We start from the raw sequence: 14,892 nt of genomic DNA on the forward strand, positions 1-14,892 counted from the left end.
ACAAGCATTTGAGCCCACTTGCTTATTATACTTTAGTTTAGACAGTGTCAATAACTCTGACTAGCTCTGGGGATATTTTTGGAATTAAACTACCTAAAGAGAATATTCATCGAAGAAATCCATATGGCAGGAAAGAAGGGTAGAATTGCTAGCATGGAATAGTAAAATCTTCTTTCTCACTACCATTCTTCAATTTATATCTTTTGAAATTTCTTTTACTTTCCTCATTTACAGTTGTAACATTTTTAATCCTGTTTTTGTTTTGCTTTTATTTCTTTACATTCTAGTCCATATAGACTATTCCGTGTTTGTCCAGGAACAGAAAATGATACTACTTTACAAGTCAGGGGTACAGCATGTCATGACATTCACTACTGGAAATTCAAAATCATCCAGATTCAGAGCCATCATAATTCACTGCTGAAGAGAATCTTTCAAAATTTTCTGTTCCCATCCCTTCAGGGAACTTCACAACCCAGTATTTCTGGATCAGACTTCATTATCCAGGTCATCATTTCAATTTATCAGTGCCCTGGAGCCTTTGGTATTCTCAGCTAGGATGGTGTCATGTCCATCAATCACTAGGCTGTTTCCACATTCCCAATCTTTTTTCATCTCACTCAGTCTTCAAAAAACCTCTATAACTTTACATGAGTGTATACCAGACAGAGACACCTCTTACTTTTGTCAACTGTTACCATGTTTTAAGTACAGGAACTGATCTGTACAAATTACAAGGCCCTTAACCTTTTCCATTCTAGGTCTTGCATACTATTATTTGTATTAAGGGAGGGTTTACAGGTCCACCAGTCCCCCTTTGGACTATAAGATAAGCATGGCAAAAAAAAAAAAAAAAAAAAAAGCAACATGATGCTTTCCCTGGAAAGCTTATAGTTCAATCAAAACCTAAATGTTACATGTAATGAACAAGAGTAAGGACCTGACAAAGTGTTCTGGGTTGAGTGAGTGGTGGAGTTTTTTGGTGGCAGGGGAGGGGGCTATCGGGGCGGCCCCCTGTGAGAAGCTTCTTGAAGCTCCCCCAGCTCCACGTCAGCTCCACTTCTGTTTGGGAAATTGAGCCAATCAGCTGCGCCTCTGCAATAACGTATTTAAGAAGGGACGTGGTGACGGACAGTCGGACTAGTGAGGAGGAGTTGCTGCAGCTGCATGAACACCAAGGTCAGTGGAGGAACAGAGGAAGAAAGGAGAGGGGGAGGTGTGCTGGAGCAGAGACCCCCCTGTATCCTGTGGGGAGACGGCAGGGCGGCCCCCCCCGCCACCCATGAAGATCTACGGTGGAGCAGACACTGATTTATGGCCTGTGACTCCTGCTCAACTGATCAAGGTTCTGTGCCCGAAGAAGGCCGGGGTCTCATGGGAAAAGGTAGCCCCGCTGCTGTAATTCAGTGCTGGGAGGATTGCAGCATGCGGGGGAGTCCCACGCCGGAGCAGCTCGGGAAGGGCTGCAGCCGTGGGAGGGAATCCAGTCGGAGGAAGTTAGTGACCCATGACGGAGCAGTGTGGGGAACGCTGCGGCCCATGGGAGGAATTCACATCTGAGAAAGTTTGTGGAGGACTGTCTCCTGTGAGAGGGGGACCACGATGGAGCAGGAGGAACAAATTTCGGACACTCCCCTCACCGAAGATGAAGGAAGTGGCAGCACTGACTGCACCCCCCATTCCCTGCCCCTGCACCACTGGGGGAGGAGGTAGAGATATCAGGAGCAGAGCTGAGCCTGGGAAGAAGGAAGGGGTGGGGGGGGAAGGTGTTCTCAGGATGTGGCAATGCTTCTCACTGTCCTACTCTGTTATGTGTTGTTAGTGTCTGTAATAAATGTATGTTCTTTTTTTTCTTCCCCTAATGAGTCTGCCTTTTTCTCGTGATCATAAAGGGGAATTTTTCCCCATCCCAGTCCTATTTTGAGCCCCAAGCCTGGCTCTCTGTCCCTTCTCATTGCCAGAGGGGAAGGGAGAGAGAGCTGCTGCATTGTGGTTGGCTGCCAACCAGGCCCAAACCACGACACAAAGCAAAGAGGAAAATGGGACTCTAGGGCTATACCCATTAATTGAATCATAGAAAACATAGGTCTGGCTAAGGGACTAAAAGGAGAATTAGACCAACACAAGGCAGAGTTTGAAAAGGGCTTTGAAAGAAAGGGCAAAAACTATTATTTAGAGTGAGTAGAAAACAAAGAGCTAGCAAAAGACGTTAAGGGAGGCAGGAGGCAAACTATTTGGATGCCACTACTGCTTCCCCATCTCTGTAAGGGGCAGTATAATCCTAGCTTTGAAAATATACACTACTAACATCTCAACAAAATTCACCCCATTCTAAGCACAGTACTGAAATAGAAAGAAAATTATGAGCTCAAAACTGACATAGCAGCCCTGAGACCATGGAATTTGCTGTACCAATTACCTGTCTGCAATATTACATATTCTCCAATCAAATACTATTACTGTGGTTCTCAAAGCTATTCAAAGAGACTGCTGTACTTCATCAAATCATTTTTGGACATCCCACAAACCTTCAAGAGAATCATCGTTCTTAAGAGTAAAGCAAACAAGACCATTTGTTCACGTTTCACTACAATCTGGTTTTCAAAAACTTGTTTCTTTTTCCATGTTTTTATACCTGAATTTTTATATTTGTTTAGGAACTAAGAAAAAAATCTTTGCATTTTTCAACCAGCTTTTTTTTGTTCTTTTAAGAGAGCAAAAGGTGGTTTCCAATACTCCATTAAACAAGGACTTACATCTGCCAAGTCTGCAGGGAAAGCAGGCAGAGGCATCAAAAGTATTGCAGTTAGTGAATTGAATCCTTCTGATGCAATCAGTCTGCAATGCGATCTGATTAAATTTAAAGACTCAAACCTGAAGTCCAGTACTTCAGGTCCAGAGATAAGTAGACAAATAGTATGAAAGAGCAGTTTGCTGTGGGCTTAAAGAAAACCTAGACTCCACAGTTCAGGTTAAGATTTCTAAAGAATGCAAACCAGGTGGATTGATTTAACACAGCATTAAAAAAGCATCTGGGAAAGAAAAACATGTACATCAAAAATTAATCATGAGACAATCTTCTCAGTGTAAAATAATTAGTGGAATGTGTGACATATAGAATAAATTTCTGCACATATACCCACACTGCCACCATCAGCCTCACTTTCTCATTTATTTACATGAACCTGTAACTGGCAAACAGGCACTTACTCACGGATAACAGTGGAGGTGCTGAGCTGCTGGAGATTCTGACACTGCTGCAAAATAGAGTGTGTATTCATATGTGTTTGTGCAATGGACACTTACTGTGCGATATTATCTTGTCTCTACAGATAAATTAGTTGCATCATGCTCCTGCCAGCTTGATTTGTTTAGCCTGTACAGAGTACATGGAGTTTCTTATGATTGAATCTTACGTAAAAGGTAAACCTGAGAGTTTATTCTACACTATATGCTATACATCCACCAAGGCAGCTAGAGCATTTGCTGACTTGATGCTGAAAAAAAGGCTATAAAATATACTGGGGAAATCTTGAAACGTCACTCACTTGACATAGCAATAAGAGCCTTGCATTAAGATGCAGAGCTGATTTCCCTGATCCATGAAATTGCCTGGATATTTAAAGCATTCTCAAACAGAAATAGCACAAAACTCACCCTCCATTTCTGGCACAAGGACACCATGGGTTTTGTGTTCTCCAAGCAAAACAGCTCAAAATTGCAGAGATAAATATTCTTTATGAGAGTACCTAAATACAATTTCATTCCTTTGTCAAGTAAGAAGGATCAAGTATTCAAAAATGTATTTAATGCTGGAAAATGGTTATGCTTGTTGACACACTGCTCAGAGACACTGAGTTTCTCTGTTGTGAGTTGGTACAAGACCCTCTTGCTATAAAACACAAAGTGTGCAAGTCTGTGACCACCTCTGGAGAGGGACATTTGTCCCTCTCATAAATAGGTGACAGGAATGGAATAGGCACAATCTGTGGACTGCTATGAAAAAGATTATGAAGCAATATATTGCATTTTTTTATGGTCTGAGAGCTGGGACATAGTTCAGAATTCCTTAGCAAATGTATATTTCCAGCTGCTAAAGGGTAAAAAAAGACCCATCTACACTTCCAAAGTACTGGCGAGCTGAGGGTCAAGGTATAAGTATAATTTCTTCCAAAGACCCTTCCAATGCAAACATACAGACTGCAATAATGGGAGAACTTGAAAGGATCATAAGCTTCCCTAGAATGCTGTACTGCAGGTTCTGCTAACTTCGATTCAAAGGAGGACGGTATTCACAAGAAAGAGAGTAAAGCAATAACAGAGCTACATGTTAGATTATAAACAGCTTCCCATTAGGTGACTAGGAAGGTTTTAGACCAAGAGGCACCACTGATGTGTCCTGACATTGCAGTACATGATACATCTGACTGAAACCTGCACACACCAGTAGAATGAACATGTAAGATTGTCAGACAATCTGATAATTGATTTCTACACAAAATCACGCCTAAAGGATAATCTCCTTTAAACCTGCTGCATGCATTGTACATATAATTTTTAGCAAAAAAATAAGAAAAACCTGAGACTCAAACTGAGGTTCAAAATTTTTCTTGGACAAGGATTATCATTCCTTCTTGTTGACAAGGAAAGATTTTCCTAATATTTTTCAGATAAAATTTTCTCAGTTTTTGTCTTCAGCTAGCCTGATATCTCTTCCCATTTTATAGTAAAGCTTTGCAGTAATCAACTTAACAGCCAGTACTCTTCCCCTGCTTCCTGTAATTTTTTTCCTATGTAGCACATACAGTAGTCTGTATTCATACAGGTACACAGAATTATACAAAATATGAATGGAAAAGGCTTTTGAAGCCATCTGGTATGTGACCCCATTCAAAGCAAGATCAGCTACACCTAATTAACTCCTGACATACACTTGCCTACCCTACTGAAACAGAGTCTCCACAAACTCCCTTGGATATTGTGATGCTTTGCTATTCTTACTATTAGAATGTTTTACTAATGTTTAGTCTGTTCCAGAAATTTTAATTAAAAGTTCCCTTAGAGGAAGACAGGATTACTGTGCATTGTGATACAAGAAGAAAAATACATAGAGAAACACGACATTGAATTTAAGGTTCAGAAATTATTTGTAGATCACATAGGTAGTTTTTCAAACTTTCTGATTCAAAACAGTTTAAATGGAACTAGCTATTTATATATCCACTCTATTGTTCACTTTAAAGAAGATCTTGATCATAGTAATTTCCTCCCCAATTCAAGTTCTGAAAGCTCTGAGTTCTCTGAAGAAAATAGTTGTTGGCATTTTTGGATGATAAACATCCCAAAGTGATGATGATAAATTACAGCGTTGCCCAATGATGCAGAAAAGTAGAAAAACGCAAACTGCTAACCTCTGATTTATGAATACACACTATTTATTAAAGAGTCTAGGGGTTCTCAGCTATAAGAGTAGGTCATTTTCATCTCATTGCTTATTAAAAGTGCAAGAAGGAAGCATGAAGGGTGGCTACCATTCTGCAATGTATTGGACAGATTAACACTTAATGTTCTTTGTTTCCAGTCCCAGTACAAAATGATACAGAATTTATTGACTTTTAAAGGCCTGCATAAGCATTTGCTACTCCTCACAATCACACATCTAGTTTTGCTCATTCATATTAACAAATTTTCTCATATTTTAATATAATCATTCCTATAAAGCTTTTCTTTACACATAAAAAAAACATTTGTCCAAGATGCCAAAAGAAATCTGTTTGTTAAAATATGTTGGTTTTGATGATTATGGTAAATGATAAAATTTACTTTGGAAAGTATTTAACCTATCAACAGACTTTCCCAGTGAAACCCACCCAATGCACTCTAAGTCACAAGCCGAGAAATCTGTTTTGTTGCAGTACTGAAGTAAATTGTATTATGCTCCTTCACCACTACTCAGCTTCCCAAAGCTTGGAGATTTTCCACTTTATTCTTCTTTCTCCCTATTACCTCTCTGTTAAATATTCAAAGCAGGCAACAAAAAGGACTAGGAAAAATAAGGTCAATACAGCAAATTGGAAAGAAGGAGAGTGTTTCTATACACCATCATTTGGTTGTTAGAGTTATCTTAATCAACCCAAACAGCTTCTTTGAGACATCTAATTTGATTTTACAAAGTGCTAACCCATAGCCATATTTGACTTTCCTTTGATTCTAAATGTAAAAAATAGCCTTTATCTAATGTTCAGGCATATAATCTAACTACACATGCATTTGCATTTGCATTATGAGGCAGTGAAACATGGCTGGAGAACCATCTTGGATGTTATCTGTGTTATTACTGAAGTGAAGAGTATAATCATAAATCCTTCTCTAACCCTCCATCCCCCTACCTTTTTTCAGAAGTACACTTAAAAACTGTTTTTAAGCTTCACTGGCTCCATTACATTTGAACTTCAGTAACAAGAATGTGATATGAATATGTAGAGGGAAAGCATAGATAAAAGGTATATTTTCATAATGTGGTTCAGCTTAACTGTTCCTATAATTAGCTACAACTCATTAGGCAATAAAAAGACAAACAGAGAGTTTATGAATGGAAGGACAATATTTTCTCCATAAAACAAACAAAAAACTTAAAACAGATGCCTCTTTTCTGAGACTTTCCTTGCATAAATACACCCAACAGCTTAGAAAAGATATTTTTATGATTGGAAATTTTTGTCTAGAAAGAAAACCTGTAAACATTATGCTGTGCAATTTCAATAAAAAATATTTACAGCTATTGTACACTTGGGATTTTTTGATCTCAAGGATAAAATAACGATACAGCAATGGTCTGCAGATGACTAGCTTTGATCTTTTATTAGTTCTTATAATTGTTTCTTAATTTGTATTCTGCATAATAAGCACTAACCTTCACCGTTTGTCCAGCTTCAGGGCCATCCTGTAAGCAAAGGGAGAAGCCTCAGGTTAGAGGAACTAACAAGGATCACACAGGAATTCAGAGATCTTTACTCGGTAATCATTTACATCCAATTACACCGTATGTTAATTTAGCATATTTTTCTGAGGACTATTAAAACAAAGTTTTTGGACAAGGCACCTTTCCATATCAGGCCATGTTAAAGTGAGAAACTGTATCTTAGCCCACAAAAAAAGACAGCTTTTATTTTTCATTCTTTCAGATCATATTTTTAAACAGCAATAGATTTATGATCTTTGTGAACACAAAATCAGACATGCAAGTGAGAATTTAATCAAAGCATGCTTGCTTAAATTCTTATTCTAATTAAATGGTCTTAGTCTCCTGATTTGCTTTAAACAGAGATCTTTTTTGGTATAAAAACACTCAGCACAAATAACTGAAAGGTCAGAAGTGATGACATATTTACATGGCTACATCTCTCTGCCTACATGTAAATAGCTGTAAGCAGGAGTTACCTGTTTCCACCACAAACAGTGGGTTACCTGCTGAATGGGGAGGTGTGGCTGCCTTCTCTAGGTCAGTCCTGCAAATACTTCTTTGAGGAAGAGTATTTGCGGAAATACAAGCAAGCAAGCACTGCATTTGGGAGTGTTTGCAGGCATATTCAAAAATTTTGCAGTTATTAATTATCCATAGCTTTCTGCTGGTTTGCCTTTTAGGTTTTTTTCAGTGGCAAATCTGGCAGACTGCAATGCAGTTATTATGCTTCTTTTTTTATAATTATTATTTTGCATTTATTACTACTTGAAGTTTGAATGTCCTTTTGTCATTGGACTAGGGAAGAAGGTTGAAAGCTTGATAAAACAAACCATTAAATCTTTTTTAATTGACTGGTTTACAAACCTGAATTGAAATGGTGAGCGAGGTGCTGCAGAAGTGTTTCTCCACCACATTGCCAACCCTTTGCACCGTACAAAATAAATCAGCCACTTCCTCAGGACCCAAGTCACGGAAACGCTCCACCAGCCGCAGAGGACAAACAAGGACATCTGAAGGTGGTATTGTCAAGGCACAAACACAAGTCTGAGTGGTCCAGAAGGCCAAGTGCCTCAATCCCTAGCCTGTAACCTGCTTCTGATCATCTTTGGATTGCCTAAACTCTTCCTCTCAAAGGATTACAGCAAGAGCAACTGAAACATAAGGCAAAATACAGAGAATCATATGATGCTTTGTTCAGAAGTTTCCTTAAATCCCACAGATATGGGCAAATGTCTAAACTAAGGTCCATATGTTACTGCTGAAGGAAAGCAAAGTTTTCACAGACTCAAAGTTACATTTTGATGGAGAGATGTTTGTATTTAACACCTCTGAAAGTCAGAGACATTTTTTCTTTGTGATTAAAAATGGGGGGAAAGCCAAAGGAATTTAAGATGTGTGTGAGACAGCAATTTTACAATGCTTTTCCACATAGGTGGTATGTATTTTTTAAAATCTTGATCTTAGACTTCTAATTTTAGGTACCTAAACGTGAAAAGCTGATGCTATGCTGATAATAGCAGGTCACTTATTTCTTCATCACATTAATTACCATTCACAAGGAACGCACTCCTGTTATAAATATTATATGTTTTTAGCAATACATTAAGATAATTAAGTCTATTCCCTTTTAAGTGTGGTGTTCACAACACTATAAATATACTTTGATTTTATTCTACCTTGGTGACTGCACTTCATGAGTCAGTGAAATAAAGCTATAAAGTAAACAATGGAAGTACACAGACACTATTCAGTCATCTCATCTGCTGTGTTCAAAAGAATTAATAAATGCAATGATTCCTCACTTGAAAGTCAATTTTGTAACAATATTAATAGGGTCCAAAATTCTTAGAACAGCCTCAGTTATGTAAATCCTACAAGCAAGTACTTGGGACTTGATTCTCATTTCAATTCCATGCAGACAGGATTATTTTTTTCTGACTATAGTCAGAATACTGTAGTATTCTGTTTGCAAAATAAAGACCTTAAATTCACCTTTAATACCACTTGAACTTTCGCAAGAAAATTAACAACTACTTATTTTTTCAGTATTAAAACAAGTTCAAAGGATTATTTGAAGAAAAGTAAGTTCTATGCCACTGTATTACAGTCATCCATAATTTTACTGCATCTTAAAGCCTGCAGGTATTCAGGAATATTTTCTATACTCCAGGAAAGGTAACTAGGAGATGCTCTGTAGTTAATAGGTTCACACAAAGGTTACATCAGCCTGATTTTCAAGAAATGCGTAAGACGTTTGAAATAAGGATTAATACATGCAAAAGATGATTTATTTCCATAAACACAGAGACAACATATTTACATTCACCAAGTTTATCACAGGAATCACACTTATAATTTTGATTGGACAGAAAACTAGACATTTTTTGGAAATAGAGAAATAGGGGCAAGTTTTGATCATTTTTCAGAGTCCAGATGAGGACAGACAAGATTGTAATGGATATTTGCTAAAGTGGGGGCAGATATTTTGAGTGAGCTCCACAACTAGCAGCTCTCAACAGAACAGGGGAAGACTGGACTGAGCTATGGGTGTTAATCTGCCTTGAAAATCTGGCCCTCATTACTTTTAGTACAGTATCAGCTATGCCACCACTATTCTCTTTTTCTCTTGCTGCAACTTGTGGTATTAAAATTTAAGAAAGGAGAAATATGTATTTAGAAAGCAGGTAGTTGGAAATAAACCAATACTGGATGGGGACAAAAAGCCTAGTTTTGTGGGGTTTTAGTTCTAAAATGCTGTGCCTCCTGGCAAGCCACTGGGCATCATAAAACTGTAATTTATTTGTGCCTTCCCAGCACACTGTACAAAGCACCTCCATAAAGGATGCTATTGGCTGAACTTAGGGCCCAGGGGAAGAGCTGGAATCTTGCTTGGCAGACCTGATTTCCATACCAGGAATAAAGGAATAGAAAAACTAATTAATTTTACTCATAAAAAGGAAATCCATGTCAACACTAAAACAGGAAAAAGGACATTCTTTTAATCTGAGTTCATTTTTCAAAAGCAGAGAAGGGTAGCTTTTACCCTCAGGGCATCTGATACTTAAGTAGATAATTATCCTTCTTCTGCAGCACTGCTTTATTATCATGGGTCAACGAACCATTTATAAGTGAAGAATTTCCCCTCACTTACCTCTAGCAAAACTACTGCTTACATTAAAACAAGTTTCCTTTCCTCCTTTAGAATTTGTTCCCAGTTTCTCATCCTCTCAGACTCGCATGGACCTCACCAGCAATTGTTTATTCTCTATCTAGCTCAGGGCCAGAGCCACAAGTATGAATTTTTGCATTAATCATGGTTTCTACAACTTTATATTAACACTGTACTAACTTGCCACCATGACGCATTGTGAAAAACATGGGCTAAATGCTGCTTGCAAGAGCTTTTTTTTCCATAGCACAAAGCAGAGGGAGAGAGTGTGGTGTGAGTGCTGGTTGTGACCAAGACAGGACATCTGTTCTCTCTTCTTAATTCTGTCACTAATCTGCTCTGTCATTTGGGCAAGTTGTCTCTGTACCTCTCTCTCTCCTCTTCCATATTTCATCTGTTTTATCTGCTTAGATAGCATTTTCTGGTTGGTGCAATGGATGTTTTCTTACTAAGCTGTGAGGCTCTCTGTTCATGTGGGGCTGCAAAGCATTCCTGCAATATCAAACAATGTGCCCATAAACCATGCCATACTGTGGAAAGGATCTTCACTTCCTCCTTACATTACCAAGACTCATTTACAACTCAAACTAGATTTTAACCATATTTCTGTCTTCGAATGTGATAAATAATTCAAAGGCACAATCACATACTGGAGCATCTTTACCAAACCTTCCATAATTTCAAAATAATTCTACAAAGAATAATGATAGAAGTTCTGAATCAGATCTAAATTAACATGAGAATGTAATTAGGACAACATTCAAGTTATATTTAACTATGAATATATAAAAAGGCAAATGTTAGCATGAATTCATGGTTTTGAGGTCATTAAGAGAACAACCATCCACTGCAACTTTAAATCATAATTTTTAACACTAGGATAGATTTTAACCTTATATCCTGGCCAGATTTTAACCTGGGTAAATGCTCTATTCACTTCAAAATTCTTCCTAAGTTTAAAATGAGATAAACTGTTCATTGCTTTCTGCGATTACCCACTGCAAACACTGCTATGCACTACTGATGTGCTTCAGGTGACTGTGTATTAAAGATGCAAGTGAAAGTGAGTCTGTACTTATGCCTCTGTGCAATTACTCCTTACACAGAAGCATCTACTGCCGTCTGAGACACCTCGGGGCACCCAGCTGCCACTCCAGAACAGCAGGAGTCTCCCATATGCCCCATGTCGTATCTGTCAGCCAGGTGGGCAGTCTCAATCATCTTCCAGTATCTGAAATGGCAGGAGGTGCCTGTGTTTGGGCAACAGCCCCCACCTTTACACAGTGGCTCAGCAGGACAAGGGGATGATACCCAGCAGATGTGCTACATGATTGAAGACTGCATTTTGCCTCCAGAGAGTTTGAACTTTATGTTTCCTTTCTCTCGCCATCATAATTAATAATTTTGTGACTTCTTCATTCATTCTAAACTGCTACTGACTGATGAAATTTCTATTTTTAAGCTTTGATGTGCACAGCTGTTATTTCCTTCAAATTCTCTGAGTCAGTCCACATCATTAGAGTACATGCAATTTAATATGTCAACTTCTCCATTTTAAGGAGTGGAAAACCTTTACACTTTATTATAATCTGTGATTGTACATTTCTCTCTCTAGATCTTGCAGGAGTCTCTCAACAGCCTTACTTTTTTCCTAATACTTAAATACGCATACACAAATTAATATGCATACCCTCACACACACTAAAAGCTCCATTAAAGATTTATTAAACAATTAGGAATGTCAGTATTTTCCACAGACTACCAGTAGACAGTAGACTAAAACTCCAGGTATATTAGTGGAAGTGCCTAACCATAAAGTAGCAGTAAAGCAACAGTGGATCAGACCCATTACCTTCAAACTGAGCTAAAACCTAAGGATGACCTATGTTTTCAACAAAATCACTTGTCCTTATACATTGGGAACAGCAGACTGCTCTCTGCACAACCTTGGGCAGGTTGTTTAATGCACCAAAGCCTGCAAGCCTCCTCCATAATTCAAATTAACAGCCTCTGCCTGTTGGTCTACTAACATTGTAACCTGTTTGGAAAAGCTCAGACTTGTGGTCAAGCAAGCATGGTCCAACAAGTTTTTACACACCAGCAGAGCAAGGATGCTGAAACATGTGTCAGCTCTCAGCCCTCAACAGTCAAGGTTGCACATGTTTTTGTAAATCTCTTTCACTCTTTCATTGACTTTTTAGACCGTGACAACTGGAGCCCTTCGAAACTGGCATTCAGAGGCGTTTACTGCAATGGGCACCTGGTCACTGCCAAAGCTATGTTCAATTGTACAAATTCCCCATGTACATCTAAGTATTTAAGGATATGCTCACACTGGAGATTATGGGTCACTACTGAAAAGTGAGCATTTGTTAACTGCATAATGACTTTCAGTTGATCAGAGAGGGCTAAGATTCTACAAGAAAATCAAAACACATGGCCAATATCTGCATGCTGACCACTTCAAATGCAATTTTCTTTTTAGAAGAGTGGAGCCTGAAATTCAAAGGCACAGTAGCATTTTTTATTTGCTTTATCTGAATTTTGACTTTGAAGCCTAAATTATTGTAATTCTATATTTAATGTCTAAGCCAACCTCTGTGTTCCCTTCAATGGGGTTCTGATCAACCCCACAAAGTGCTCATTATAAATTTTCACACACAACTATCAAGGTATACATGTTCCGTAGTTCTGAAATGTTGGAAAAATGGCCTATGGGGGGGTCAAAAAAAGAAAGAAAACCAAAAAAAGAAACCCCAAAGAGGTTAAAATTCCTTTTATGTGACAAGCTTTAGAACTAAACACAGCTTTTTCCTGGTTAAGTCCATTAGTTTGTTATAGAGAAAACATACTTTCCGTTTTGACTTTTGTTTTATTCCTGAATTTGGACTTCAAACAGAAAAATTCAAAGCTTTATAAAGGAAAAAATTAAAGCCTCTGCAGGTACTGACATTCTAACAAAAGCAATAATATTTTTTTCTTTCTCTTTTTGAGGAACCAGTTAAAAACATTAAAATTGACAGGTTTTCTTAATATGTGAGACTTTAAAAGAACAAAATACAAGGGGAAAAAGCAGAATATCTAAAAGTGAAAGGGTCATTGCTTCTTTATGAAGCTCCTGGGTTTGACCAATATTGTTAGTTTTCTAAACCATTTGTTACAAAAGGTTTTAACTCAGAAGAATTATTTATTTTCAATGTGCAACATGGTCATGAATCTATAGCTCAGATTGGAATGGAAATAGTGTTCTTGTTCAGGAGACTTTTTACAGATTCACAACAGCATAAGAGTCATAATCTCAAAAAATAATTTAAGAATATATTTTAAAGATTAAAAGTAGTAGTTAATAAAATTTCCAAAACTTTTAAAACTCTTGAAATATCTATTTTAACATTCTAACGGTTTTATACAAAATGCAGTTTAGTTAATAAAAACTTTCCTGAATAAATTAAGTTTGGAAAACTCATCAAAACTGACATTTTCATTAATATTTTGGTTTTGACTAACCTCTTTTCATTAAAAAAAAAATAAATGTGCTCCAAACTATGGTACCTGTGGGGTCTTAATATTGCTTCATGTATTTCATGAGCTTGGGTGAATCAAAGCACAGTAGCCTCTGCCTCTTCCCCCAGATGAAAACACTCCAGTCATTTACAGAGCAACTCTCATCAAGAACTCCTGCCTTGGAGGTCAGGGTTTGTTCATTTTAGGATTAATACAGACTGTAGCACCGTGGATACTGCTACCATCTCTTTCTAACAGCAGGAAGCATTTGAGAGACATGTAGAGTTGGTGTCCCTTGAGCACAAGGCTGCTCAGTGGCCAATTCAGACTTCACTGAGGTGGGAAGACGGTACCTTGGTGTGGCTGCAGGGAGCTCAGAGGCCAGAAGAACCAGCTGCAGAAGACTGTAATAAATGATTATTTGTAACTAGCTCATGGGTCTGTATGAAAGACCCCTTCTGCACATCCGTAAGCTAGCTGATGGGAATGCAGAAATAATGCGCTGTGGGTATCTGGGTGAGGGATTATTCTTTTTTTACATTCTATTTTACATGTATTTGCATCAAGTGCCCCAAGCAGAGAGAATCAGTCAGACGAAGCTTCAGGTATTAAAACTCACCACAACGTTGTCCCCAGATTCAACAGAGGAGTGTAAGCAGGGTTACTGAATTCATCATTGCATCTAAATACAAGTTTTCTTTTTCAAAAGCTCTAATTGCTAACAGAAAGAAGTCCAATAGCTCAAAAAACCCACAGGAAAATGCATGACTAATAAAATTAATATAACTGAAAAATAACTGCCAGTCATTTATCCTTTTTCTGCCCTTGAACAATTCTTCACATTTTGAAGGCTACGGGAGCAATTTCTTTATGCAAAGAAAACAATAATAGATCCACAGACACTGCCTATAAGAGGAGTTAAGAAGGAAGTGAAAACAACTGAAATAGCACAAGCACATACAAGGCATCAAAAAACCTCTAAAAACTAATCAAATACATATTCTGCTTCATTACAACAACAGTATGTCAGGGAATCCATTCAGTCCCAACTAAACACACTGAATCAGGACGTACATAAAACTAACAATACAAGAACTGATGTCTGTCTCGCCCCCCGCCCCCCCCCCCCCCCCCGCCAAATCTTATTCAAATAAGACAAAGTGACTCACTTTTGGAAGGAAATCTGTAGAGGCTATTTGGATTAAGAGTGAGCATTTCATAGTATGAAAAGGTGGAGGAGTACTCTTTAGTGGGC

At 38.0% G+C, this 14,892-nt stretch overlaps 1 protein-coding gene across 7 annotated transcripts in view; it reads right to left on the reverse strand.

The window, feature by feature from the left end:
- Positions 1–14,892, reverse strand: part of FHIT (fragile histidine triad diadenosine triphosphatase) — a 620,021-nt gene that overhangs the window by 141,567 nt on the left and 463,562 nt on the right. For all 7 annotated transcript variants that reach the window (XM_042799725.1, XM_042799726.1, XM_042799731.1 and 4 more), the window contains 2 exons: positions 7,829–7,974; positions 6,914–6,943 (listed from right to left, as the gene is read on the reverse strand). In XM_042799725.1, coding sequence (XP_042655659.1) covers positions 6,914–6,943; positions 7,829–7,974 — 176 coding nt within the window. The remainder of the gene's footprint in view (positions 1–6,913; positions 6,944–7,828; positions 7,975–14,892) is intronic.

Source organism: Tyto alba, unplaced genomic scaffold (genome assembly GCF_018691265.1).
Source record: "Tyto alba isolate M040663 unplaced genomic scaffold, T.alba_DEE_v4.0 Super-Scaffold_3, whole genome shotgun sequence".
Lineage (NCBI taxonomy): Eukaryota > Metazoa > Chordata > Aves > Strigiformes > Tytonidae > Tyto > Tyto alba.